Genomic DNA, 12,249 nt, shown 5'->3' on the forward strand with positions numbered 1-12,249 from the left:
TTACCTCTTGCCCATCTCGTTCTGTCTGAGGAACTGGATGTTGTTGCTGCTGTCAGCCAGTTCTGGGTACTGCTCCACAGGCAGCACGTAGTAGCCATCGTAGCCCTGTACTCTCCCTGTCGTGAGGAGCTGCTGTCGCTCCCCCTCCGTCCACAGGCGGCTCCCTCCCTTCCCGTCTCTGGCCCTCTGCTGCTCCTTCAACCACGCCCCTGCCAAGGCTCTCTGCCTGGCCAGCTCCAAAAGTCTTACCTTCTCCTCGTCCACCACATCCACTGCCAGCCCGTATCGAACACTAAGTATTAACGACGGAACTGCAAACTCCACGGTCACTCCTCTTCTTGAGCGGCCACTCACTGTGACGTTGATGCCGCTCTCCAGTGACTTGCGGCCGTTCGTGAGCCCCAGCGACAACAGGTCACTGTCGGCAGAGCCAACTTTCACAAAGTAGTGACAGTCCTTCCCGTCCTGGGTGTAATGGGTGCCTTCCAGGTACTGGGCGCCGTTAAGCACCAGAGCCACTTTGCGGCTGTCGTCGCTGGCCAACGCTGACACACCGGCCACTACCCTGCCCTCCTTCAATGCCAGCATTACTCCTCGACCTATAATTGGGGTGCTGGTGCCGAACCAGTGACCCGGCTTGTCCTTTCGTCTGCGACGGTCTTTGTTGAGGAGACGACCCTCCAAGGCCATGAAGGCCTGGTTGTGCCGCTCTGCTGCCTGTTGCACACCGGTGATGAGCTGGAAAAGGTGGATACAGTATTGAAACAAACATTTACAATGGAAGCTACTAACAACTAGATTGATTACATTAGCCATATTTTTCTGTACAGTCGTATATATACCTGTCCGGTCTCGCAGTGCTGGGTGGCCTGCAGCTCGTACGGAGGCTCCACAAAGTAGAGCGTGTGTCGAGGGAACCCCGGGATTATGTTGCTGAGTTGGAAGCCAAACATCACCAGCCAGCTCTTCACATCTGCAGCAGCAGACAGGAGAGAAAATGACTTTGCTGAAGGACGGGCATAAACATACTGGATCGTTTTTAGCATAGAAAAGTCAATGTGTGTTTGCTGCTGTGACTCTGTTGGTGTTGTGTAAAGATTTCAGCCACAGTGTGGCTGCAGTACACTGGTCCTGACATAAATCTGGTCTATAACAATCAGCTTCTCCTGAACACTGGAGATATCGATGTCAGGACATTATAGTTTGACCTATATAATGTAACAAAGCACATTCTTACCATATCTGTACCTCACTGCGATGAAAGCGATGTATTTCCTCCACCACTGAATTCTGATTATTTATTCAGTAAATATAACGTTTTTATGTCGTAAAGTAGTTTTTAATATGCTATGATGAAATTGGAAGCTTTTTAGCCCTTTTTCAACCCTTTTTCAACCCTTTTTCAACCGTTTTAAACAAAATATACAAAATTCTATATATTCACTGTGTTATGCAGTATTTTGCCCTTTACCTGTGACATAGTTCTTGACATCCAGCATGTCACTGAGGGGGTTGTTGTTCTTGAACATGTACAGATTGAATGGAGCGGGATCCTTCCCGATCTTGGGCCACATGCTGTAGTCGGGCGAGGTCCAGCGTCCGGCCAGAACGTCGTAGTCCCGCTGGGTGAAGTGCACCAGCTTAGTCAAGGAGTCGTAGAGGCCACCGTGGAAACCCACCACCAGCTGGAACTCTGGGTTAGAGTCCAGGTACACTTCTCCATATGCTGTGTACTGCACCTGAGTGACAGAAGCAGACTCTTTTAGCTTTCTGATTCTTAATACTTCCTCTGATGGGAAACCTTCAAAACGGGTTGAGTTACGCCCATCGGACACAAAAAAAGGGCAAAATAATTTTTCTTGTCATTTATGGCAAATAAATTCAAGGCTACTTATTGTACCTGTTTGATCATCTGTCCATTGCTGCTGAAGACAGCCAGTGGCGTGCCGGTGTTGTCAGAGGCAATGTAATATTCCTCCCCACTGCTCACCTCCATGGCGAACAAATGTCCCTGATAATGACACAGTTAGACATTCAGTATATTTCAGGATGAGGTTTTGGCTGACATGTTGTAATACAGTATATGGACAGGATTTTTGTGGACATCTAACACGCCTACCTGTAAGTCATAGTAGAGCGATGAGATGTCCGAGCTGGAGTGGTTGAAGATGTGCGTGACCCTGGTTGGGTGGTTCAGGTCGGCGTAGAAGAACTGAAGGTGCTGTCCCAGGCTGTTCCTGGTGGACACCCTGCGGCCCAGTCCGTCGTAATGATACACGACGCTCCAGCCGCCGGGACCTCGGTTGTAGGCCCGCAGGAGCTGACCTTTGGAGTTGTAGTCAAAGATGTCAGAGCCACGCTGGCTGAGGAAACCGTCTTCATCCAGGCGGTACTGGACGTCTCCCAGCCGTGTGATGCGGTCTCTGAGGTCGTAGCGGAGGGGCAAAATGCGGGCGCTGTTCCCGGGATTCAGCAGGTGGAGGTTGCCATTCAGGTCGTAGCTGTAGCGCCACGTAGACCAGTCGTTTACCTGAATAAAACAATGACATGACAACAGCAAAGAGTAAGTGACAGATTCCAGATCATGGATCAAATTAAGAGAAGTTGACACATCACGTTCTTCAGGTAATCGTCTCCGCGCAGAATATTCACCTTGACGCCGCTGAGCTGTCCGTCTCCATCATAATCGTAGCGGTATTGAGTGGTGTTGGCATAAGGCCCGATCTTGAGCTCCCTCTTCACCACTCGTCCCATGCTGTCATACTGCACTGTCATCCAGTACATGAGCGAACGGAAGATCTCGTATTGCACCTCCTTGATGCGACCGTGGGTGTCGAAATGCTTACTCAGCGTCATAACGGCTGTGGTTATGATCTGATTAATGTCGTAGTAAATGACCCCGAACTTTCCAAAGTGCTCCACCTGTAGGAAGGAGGGAAGGTTTTAGAGAGAAGGTGAGGCAAGGAAAGTACATTTAAATTGAAAGTTAAACAACTAAAGAACCAAATGTCTGCCCTCTACCTTTCCAGAGATCTCGTCGTATCTGTAGAGGTCGACAGGAAGCGGCGTCTCGCTGATGACCGGCTTCATGCTGGCGATACGGAAGCTGTTGTCGTGGTACGTGTAGTCAAACCTGGCGTTGACCATCCCCTCCTCGCTGAAGCGGTAGATCTGCTTGTCGATGAGCGGGCCCATTTTGCGGTAGCGAATGGTGCACGAGAAGCCCCCGCTCTGCAGGTTGACCATCTTCAGCACGCCAGCTGTCTCATCGTAGCCGAACGTTATGGCGGTGCTGTCGTACACGATCTCTGACAGCTTGGCCAGCTTGCCGTACTTGTAGAGCACACGGCGACCGGTGCCCAGGTAATGCGTGGCCTGAGGTCGGCCGTCCTCGCTGAAGTCATGGATTATGGAGGCGTTGCTCTCTGGGGGGTTGTAGGTGTTGCGGATGTAACCAACTGACACGTGTGTGAACATGGTATGGCGGGCGACGCTGGGCATGGTGACAGCTGTGACCCGACCTGAGGCGTCAAACTCAAAGACGTACTGTCTCTGACTCTGCAGGAGCAGCACCATGGACTGGAGAAATGAAGGAAAGCGAAAGGCGGATTAATTTAATCGCATTGTCAATGGGTGACTCGCGTCCTGTGAAATAACAGCAGGCGTAATTTTCTCTCAGCTGACAAATTTGAATCTTAATAACCGTGGAAATTATTTATTTTTTCACTCAATTCTGCAAACCAAATTGTTATTCTTTCTCACCATTGCTTTCATGACTCGACGATGACATTGTTTAAGATTAATAAACTCACTTTGTCGAGGTAACTGTAGCTCCACACCTTCCCGTCCACAAAGGAACGAGACAGGACGCGTCCCTGGGTGTCGAACTCCGTCCTCTCACTCATGCTCCCCCTCTGCAGCCCAACAAGCTGTCCAGTGGTTGAATAGGACACGTTGACCACCGCTAGGCTGCTGCTGGGCAGCCACATGGCCGGGCGGCCCTGAGCGTCGTACATGATGCGCAGTGTGAACTTGCGGTGATCGTCGTAGATCTTCTCTGTGCGTGTGTTGCGGTCGAAGTCAATGGAGAGAAGGTTGCGTCCATGAGCCTGAGGAAGAGAAACATTTTGAGTTATATTTTAATGCCAATATTGAAGTTGTGGTAAATATCTAGATTTAATCAAAACAGAAAACACTCACCCTTAGCTTCCTGCCAAAAACAGTGACCCTGCCCTTGGTCTGCTCCTTGCGCAGGCGCCACTCGATGGAGTTGAGGCCGTTGTCCGTGGGCAGTGTGATGTTCCTGCGACCAATCGTTGGGCTCACAGAACCTGCCAGGATGTGGGGCTCCGTGTGAAAGCTGATGCCCATCCCGTTGGCGTACATGACTCTCAAGGTTCCATTGTTGCATAACTGATAGTTGTTCCTTACTTGGTCTGGAGGGGGAGACACATACACATACTGTTAGATAAAAGACAAGAAGCCAAAGAAGCACAGGGACTTGTCTCTGTATTGAGGAAGGAATGTCAGAACCCCAGCAAAAAGTTATTTAGTGAGGAAGGTTCTTTACTGATTTAACTGACCTTGAGGCATCCATAATAATAATATAACATTTATTATTTGATGGTGTTTAATTCATTTAAATTAATCTTTTTGATTTCATTGTTTTTATAAATCTTATAGTATTTCTTTCCTTATCATTCCGTCGTTATGGTTTTTTTTTATAATTTGATAGAAATACAGTTTCAATACACTACATATGAGATCCTTAATTTCATATAGTTGTACATCATTTGATAGGTGTATGGGCGATGTATAGTGACATTGACTAGATGCTGGCATGGTCCAAAATATGTACATGAGGGTTTAATGGTTTTCTTTGGAAATTACGTAGTGCATAAGCTAAAAAAATATATACATTTTTAATAAAATGTATTATTATCATTATATATTGTGTAGAGGCACATGGGGTGAGGATGACATGTTGAGTTTACTGTGGGTTTTTCAATATTTTGGAGAAAACAAATGATTGATGAGATAAAAAAAAATGACAGCTTCAATTTCATGAAGCACAAGATGAAAAATGATGGGATCACCAAGTTAATTAAATTTATGAAGAGAAATATGTCTGTGCCACAATAATAGAGCAACCCATCCAACTGATATTTTACTCCAGATATGTCAATGTCTTAGGTCGAAAGAAAAAGGCTCTGAACCTTCCATTTAGCTTATAGGATAAACAGGACCAGGCTTTCATCTCTGGAAAATAAGTAATTTGCCAGATTCTTCGCAGTAATCTCTGTTCACAAATGGTGCCTCCTCAGTTCCTCGGCTGTAAATTAGATTTTTGACATATTTTCACACCAACTTTGATCTTAAAGTCCCACTGAAACATCTGTGAGAGCGTCTCTACCCCCTGTACTGTGTGTTCCCTGGTGAAAGTGAGTATAGGGGCGATGCAGTTACAGAGGGATTTGAATCAAATCCTTTGCATTTGACTGGACTGCGAAAAAAGTGAGTAGGGTTTACTCAAACAAGCCCACTTTTCAAATCACTGCATCTTTAATGCCAACTGAAAACACCATACAGCACATCCCACACAAGCAGAAGGGGCGTTGAATCAAAGTTTTACAAGGAGCATGTGTCTATATGTTTAACATCTATGGAAAATAAGCAGAGGTGTCGTCACAATGCTATGTGTGCAGATTCTGTGTGGGCCTGCTGATGACTGTACCGCGCTTCATAGCCAGAAAAAAGCCAATTCTCCCGCAGCAGCCGTCCAGCTAATGTGAGCACGACTGCAGCCAAACCAAAGAAGCTGAGACCTTCACGGTCGATGAAGCATTACGTGAGGCATCGTCCACAAGTTGTTGTTTGATGTAACTTGGATTTTTCAGTCTAGGTTGATGTAAGAGTCCTCAAAGAAAAGGTTTATATAATAATATAGTTCACCGTATGAGTTATGTATTAATTTGAATGTAAACCAGTTTTAGAACATTTCTTCACTGCAACAGACAGCATATGTGAAAACTAACTTTCTAGCGCATTGTACCATACCAGAACGTTGAGTACCAGCACTGAATTCAGTTCAAACTCAAACAGTTCCCAGCCCTATGGGAAAGCGCTTAATGATGCAAGGAAATTAAATTGAACGTGCACGTTTGTGAAGGTGCAGTAAACCCTCTTAAGTTTAATAGAAAATGGGACGTTCCAGTCATAAGCCTAGAGGCTCGTGACAGAAAGAACCGGATCGTGCCCATTAAACATTTATGGACCCGATTCAAGTTCCTCCAAACTCCAGAAATCTTCGGAAATAAAAAATTGTCGAGGCTAAACTGACATCTCTCCACAATCTGTGCATCTCTGCAATTTAATGACTCACTCTGAAACACAAGCATGGAGGCAGATAAGCCCATGTCTAATGCTGAGGCTACATTTTCCCCCCCTCCGATGTCAGAAAACAGGCGTCTTGATCACACTGCAGTGATCGAAAGTGAGATAAAGTTGTTTTCGGCGCCGGCAGATTCACAGTTGATGGGGTGGTGGGAGTTGTTTTTTTTTATTTTATTCCATTTAAAAAAGGTGAGAAGATCAGATGGCGTCTCCCTCTGAAGCGCCGCCATAAATGACAGTAATCCATAAGGCCAATTTGTAATAAAGCTCCAGGCACATTTTAACAATGCCTCAAACAGACAAGTGAAGCTTTTTCCATTGACTTGGCAGCAACAGCCTTTAGATAAATCTTCTCTGCTCCCTCTGTCTGAACAACCTTGTAATAAAACAGAGGCGAGGGAGAGAGAGAGAGAGAGAGAGAGAGAGAGAGAGAGAGAGAGAGAGAAATGAGAGCTCGAGGGCCAAGGAGATTTCACTGTGCAGAAGTTAATGAAGAGAGCGAGAGAGAGAGAGCGGAAGGAGAGGGAGACGGTTAAGTGAGTATGTCAGCAGAGAGCTGTGCTGAACCCCACATCGTGAGCCGGAAACCTTAAATGACTTACGGCTCTGTGAACAACTCTCCTACCGCAGCCCAGGTGGATCCCTGAATACATACACGACTGATTCTCTTCCGAGCCCCTGCGTTGGCCCACAGGCTGCATTCACACTTCTGTCACACCGCTTGCTCCGGTCAAAAGAAAGGAGACAATTATTCTCCCTCCTCCTCCTCCTTCGTCTCTAAACAGACCAGATAAGCTGAGGGATCATGGGAACTGGTCGAGGGCTGCATTTGTATGTTGATGCGTGCATGTGAGGAGAAAGCTTGAGGGATGAGCAGGATTCACTCTACATGAGTTAATGAATTTTTTGCTGTGATGATATTCAAAAGCAGGAGGATCCCCAGCTGGGATTAACAACCGTATATCGGTAATTTTTCACTCCATGAGAGGGAGCGAGAGAGCCGGTTGTGGGAAAGGATGGAAAATAATCTCCTGGAGCAGACACATAACTGAGTGAAAATAACAAGACTTTCAATTAGGAGCGGCAGGCCAGTGCACATCCACCACCACAGAGGGCGGCTGTGCTTTTGAATACTAAGATAAAATTGTGTATCTCTTCAGGCTCGGTTGCCACATAAAAAGAACCATTTGAAATTTGCCTTTTTAGGATTCATCTTTATCTAAAAAAATATACTTAAATCAACATTATTATAATTTTTATTTTGTATTTATTTAAATTCCTACTGATTAATGTTAATTAATTAATAATGATTTAAGCTCAGTATTTATTCACCTTCATGGCACACACGTTTTTTTTTTTTTTTTTACAATTTGGTCAGTACATTATCCAGACGTTGCCTTTCCCATGTGAGTCAAACGTGTTCACAACAACAGCAAAATGTCCAGAACATTCAGGAGAGGGGTGGTGTCTGGGAAGAGGATGGAGGAGGCAGGACATGATGTAGAAAATTCATGCTGTGGATATCAAGTGTCTTTCTTTACAGCACATTGACACCAGCATCTGCCTTCATCATTCTTTACATATTGCTGCTCTTTTTCATCCTAATATATTTGGGTATCTAGGATTCTTTCTCAGGTTTGTGTCCGTCACATGCTAGAAACGTCACCAATGTGTGAATTCTCCACACATTTTTCTTTTTTAGTCCTCGCTCTGACATGTCCTGGACATTTTATCAGTGGCCTGGCAGAAAAAGGTCCGGAAAAATATCGGGAGCAAGTGACTCAGACAGGAGAATGTCTGAAAGCAGCAGGAGTGTCTACCTTGCACCACGGTGTACGACGCCTCCACAGACGACAGGTTGGTGATGACAGTGACATCGTCGTCCCTGCTGGAGCTTTCGATGTCGATGTTGATGGAGCGCTCAATCTCTCGGTGGAGACTCGTCACCATGCCCGTGGGGTAAGTCACATTGGTCAGGCGACCCTCGCTGTCGTACCTGGGGGGTGGGAGATTGCAGTGAGGGCGATTAGCAAGAGAAGGATGTATAAATACTTGTACCACATATATGTGGAAACACACGTGTGCACAGCCAGACACAGAGCGAGGTCATCTTAGAGAGGAATTGGCTGTAGTTATAAAAGCAAACATTAGGGGGCAGAAGAGAACTGTGTTAGGAGCACTAGTAATTGGGAATTCAACAGAGCATGATGCATACGAAGCCGGCAAAACTTCATTTTGTATTTGAGATAGATGAAAAACATATTCAGACATTTTGCCCTCTGTCACGAACTTACTGGTAGAACGTGGTCCATCCAGTCTCGTCTGCTTTGGTGGCCAGCAGGCCCGTGTTGCCACTGTAGCCCATCAGAGCCACCTCCTGGCCCAGGGCCGACACACTCCGCAGCCCCCCTGTGGGGTCCAGTCCCAGCGTCACTACCTGGTTCTCTGGCAGCAGCACCAGTCTGAGCAGGCCGGCTCCTCCTCCCTGGCCCAAACCGTCCCTCCGTACTTTCACCGTGTTGTTGCAGTTGTCCACCAGCATGGCCAGCTCTCCATCAGAGCCGTAGGTGAAATTGTAAAGCGGCTCCCCGGTGACCAGGCTAATGGTTTGGATGTGAAGCCCCTCTCCGTTGAACACATACAGCTCTTGCTCTCTGGGCGAGGCGACCTCGTACTGCGCGGCTCCTCCGTAGCCAACGCTGGACACCGCAGGGCCGGGCCGATTGGCTCGCACGGCTCGGATTCGAATGTTGTTGAGGTCGGCGATGAAGAGGCTCCCATCAGGGGACACAGCCAAGGAGGTGGGGGAGTTCAAGCCGGCGTCGGGGGCGTAGCCGTCGTCGCCGTAGAAGCAGTTGCAGTTGACGTCGTTCTTGCAGTCGCAGTCGGAGGCAGCGCCGGCCAGGAGAGAGATTTCTCCATTGGTGCTCACCTGAAAAAAACACACACAGACAGATGAGGGGAAGAAGGTTATTGTAAAATAAGTCAGTTCTTAATGAAAGAAAGTATATTAACAGAGACAAATTTCGTTTTGAGTTATCAAAAGAGAGGATTAGGGAAAAAAACTTAATTGTGTCTGAACTAAATGTAGAGTCTCAGAATATTCAAAGGGAACACCCACACACACCGACCAGTTGTTCAGTCTCTTTCGGTTGCCAAGAAAACAAAATGAGTCGGATTCATTCTAAAACAAGACAGGCAATGAGCTGTGTTCTGCACGTCAGCGTCTTCTACCTGTCTGATGCGGTTGATCTTTTTCTCGTCTGTCTCGGCGATGTAGAGGATGCCGGTGTGAGACAGGGCGATGGCGGTGGCGCTCTCCAAGGCAGCGTGGATGGCCAGCTTGCTGAGGCTGTAGTCGATGCCCGGCACCTGACAGTGCATGGGCCGACCGGCTATGATGCTCACCTGCGGGCGACAACAGAAAATGTTACGTCTGTGATCAAACACCTGAAACTCTATGAAACTTTCCATGAAGTGAGATTTCAGAAAGTAGAACATCTTAGTTAAGTTGAGTAATGTTACCGCAGCAGCAAAACTTTGTTAGGATTTGAACTTTTACTTCTAATTTGCTGGAGAAAGCCTAATTGGGACTTAATCCCGTCAAAGCCCTTTTGCAAGGGTCCACCCAAAGGGGTTTGCAGAGGTGATTCGGCCCTGTGGTACAGACCTGGTGGTTCTCAGTGATGCGTAGGATGACATTGTTCTCCAGGACATAGAGGGAGTTGTCCATGGGGTTCACAGCTAAGTCCGTCGGCCACTCGAGACGCACCTGGTAGGGCGGAAACAGAAATTGTATGTCAGGCGATGTCTACGCAGAGGGGGAGGGATTTGAACGGACGCCAAGGCTCAGACAAGTCTCTTCTTCATTGTTTTAAGTGACTGCCATCTTCATTTTCTTTTGATTCACCAATTTAAAAATCAGTCCCTCCCTGACCTCCAGGCTGGCGTGTTTCCACATAATCATCGTAGCTCAGCACTTACTGGGCTGTTAGATCATCATCTATTGTGCCATCACCTCTTGTCTCTCCCGCACTGCCTCCTATAACCCTCGTACCTGGCTGACGTCCATGCTTGTGTCACAGCTCAGCGGCCGGATGGCGGTGAGATCGTTGGCCCCGAGCAGAGTGGAGATGATGCCGTTCTGGTCCACCTTACGTATCATGGTGGCGTCCACGAAGTACATCAGGCCGTTCTTATCCACGGCGATGCCTGTCAAAGCAGAGATGAACCACAATGAGTGACAATTTATAACACAAACACCGCCGGCAACCCGTCGAACATTTCAAGTCAATTAAACTTCACTCTTTCCAGCGTCTGGAAACAGATAGCGGCCCTGACAGCTGAACCGCTCAATGCTTCAACGAATGAGGGAGAACAAAGTGATGGAACGAGCAGTGAAGTGTTCGGAGAGTGTTCTTCCTCGGGATGAGTCATCGGGATGCGGAGCTGAGCTCATGCTCCTCCCAGAGGGCGATTGTAGATTGCAAGCAGATTCTTAAAGAAGACAAGTGATCTGCTGCGCTCTACTTCCTTCCTTTAGTTCCGCTCGGCCCTCTATTTTTTTGTCACCCCTCACTTTTATACCTTTCACTTTTTAAAGTTTAAAGTGGTGCAGTCGTGTCAGCCGCGTTGGTCTAACAGGCAGCCGGCATTCAGACAGGTGTGTTTGTTTGAGGCAACTCTGCCCCAAAAATAACTTCTAGACGGAGTCAGGATACACAACAACAGATGGAGGCTGCAGCAGAGGGCACGCAGCAAACCAGAGGGAGGAGAAAAGGGGGTGGGGTGGGCTGGGGTGGGGGGGTGTTGGGGTGGCAAGCTGATTTGCACCGACTGACTTTGCCTGTGACAGGTAAGAAGGAATCAGTAGCTCATTGTCTTCACCTATCTCTGCCATCTTCTCACAACAACCACACACACACACACACACACACACACACACACACACACTGCACATACACTAACATCTGAAGTCCCACATGCACACACACGCCGATAGGAAATGTGACAGTGTGACATCCTTGACAGTTTGGTGTCACAATGTTCTAACATCCGATGATCCACAAATATGATTCCATTAACAAGTTGAACATTAACCTGGTTTATAACCTCCTTTTGTCTCCGTCGTGCTTTAGTTGAGTCATAAGAGTGGGCGCAGTGTGAAGGAAAATTATATTATGATATCTCGGGCGCTGAACTATAGATCTTGATCAATGTGGCTCCATCTGAGAAAGAAGCTTTCAAAACTGGAAAAAAAATCACATTTTCATTCAAGCTAAAAAATCTTAAATATGAACTACAACAACACTTGGGTTATTGGCCCTTCTGGCATTTATGCACTCACATCCAACAGTACAAAACCAAAGCATATTAATCCACTATTTTTGTGGATAATTGTCAAAAATTAAGTTAGCAAAATCCTTGAAGACTAAGTATTGCAGAGACTCCTTTTGCAGAAGCTCACCTTTTGGGCTCATAAGTGTAGCTTCAGTTGCTTTGCCTCCGTCGCCGCAGCGTTCATCGAAGGGCAGGCACTGCTCCCCCGTCCCAGCCACCACCTCCGCATTGTCCGACAGCAACCGGCCTCCCGTTAACGAGCGAACACGATAGATTCTCCTGGAGTTGGTGTCTGAGATGAACACTGCCCCAGATACTGGATCCACAGCCAGGAAGTACTTGTGGGTTGGGTTATTACTATGGCAACAAGAGACAATGCATTTACTATTATGCAGGTGAATAGAATGATTTCACATTTTCTTTTGTTATAAATGACGGAATGTGAACTAGAAGCTTTTAATTTACAACACAAGGATCTTACCTGTGTCTGAAATCTTTGTTCCTATAAAGAAGAAA

At 46.9% G+C, this 12,249-nt stretch overlaps 1 protein-coding gene across 6 annotated transcripts in view; it reads right to left on the minus strand.

Annotated features, from left to right (window-relative positions):
- Positions 1-12,249, minus strand: part of tenm2a (teneurin transmembrane protein 2a) — a 162,749-nt gene continuing 150,500 nt past the window's right edge. For all 6 annotated transcript variants that reach the window (XM_061079824.1, XM_061079822.1, XM_061079821.1 and 3 more), the window contains 16 exons: positions 12,215-12,235; positions 11,861-12,090; positions 10,451-10,605; positions 10,064-10,165; positions 9,628-9,801; positions 8,688-9,325; positions 8,214-8,389; positions 4,201-4,436; positions 3,813-4,109; positions 3,022-3,579; positions 2,653-2,922; positions 2,120-2,530; positions 1,901-2,011; positions 1,472-1,739; positions 843-973; positions 1-738 (listed from right to left, as the gene is read on the minus strand). In XM_061079824.1, the coding sequence (XP_060935807.1) occupies positions 1-738; positions 843-973; positions 1,472-1,739; positions 1,901-2,011; positions 2,120-2,530; positions 2,653-2,922; positions 3,022-3,579; positions 3,813-4,109; positions 4,201-4,436; positions 8,214-8,389; positions 8,688-9,325; positions 9,628-9,801; positions 10,064-10,165; positions 10,451-10,605; positions 11,861-12,090; positions 12,215-12,235 (4,516 nt within the window). The remainder of the gene's footprint in view (positions 739-842; positions 974-1,471; positions 1,740-1,900; positions 2,012-2,119; positions 2,531-2,652; positions 2,923-3,021; positions 3,580-3,812; positions 4,110-4,200; positions 4,437-8,213; positions 8,390-8,687; positions 9,326-9,627; positions 9,802-10,063; positions 10,166-10,450; positions 10,606-11,860; positions 12,091-12,214; positions 12,236-12,249) is intronic.

The sequence above is a fragment of the Limanda limanda genome, chromosome 10, assembly GCF_963576545.1.
Source record: "Limanda limanda chromosome 10, fLimLim1.1, whole genome shotgun sequence".
NCBI lineage: Eukaryota > Metazoa > Chordata > Actinopteri > Pleuronectiformes > Pleuronectidae > Limanda > Limanda limanda.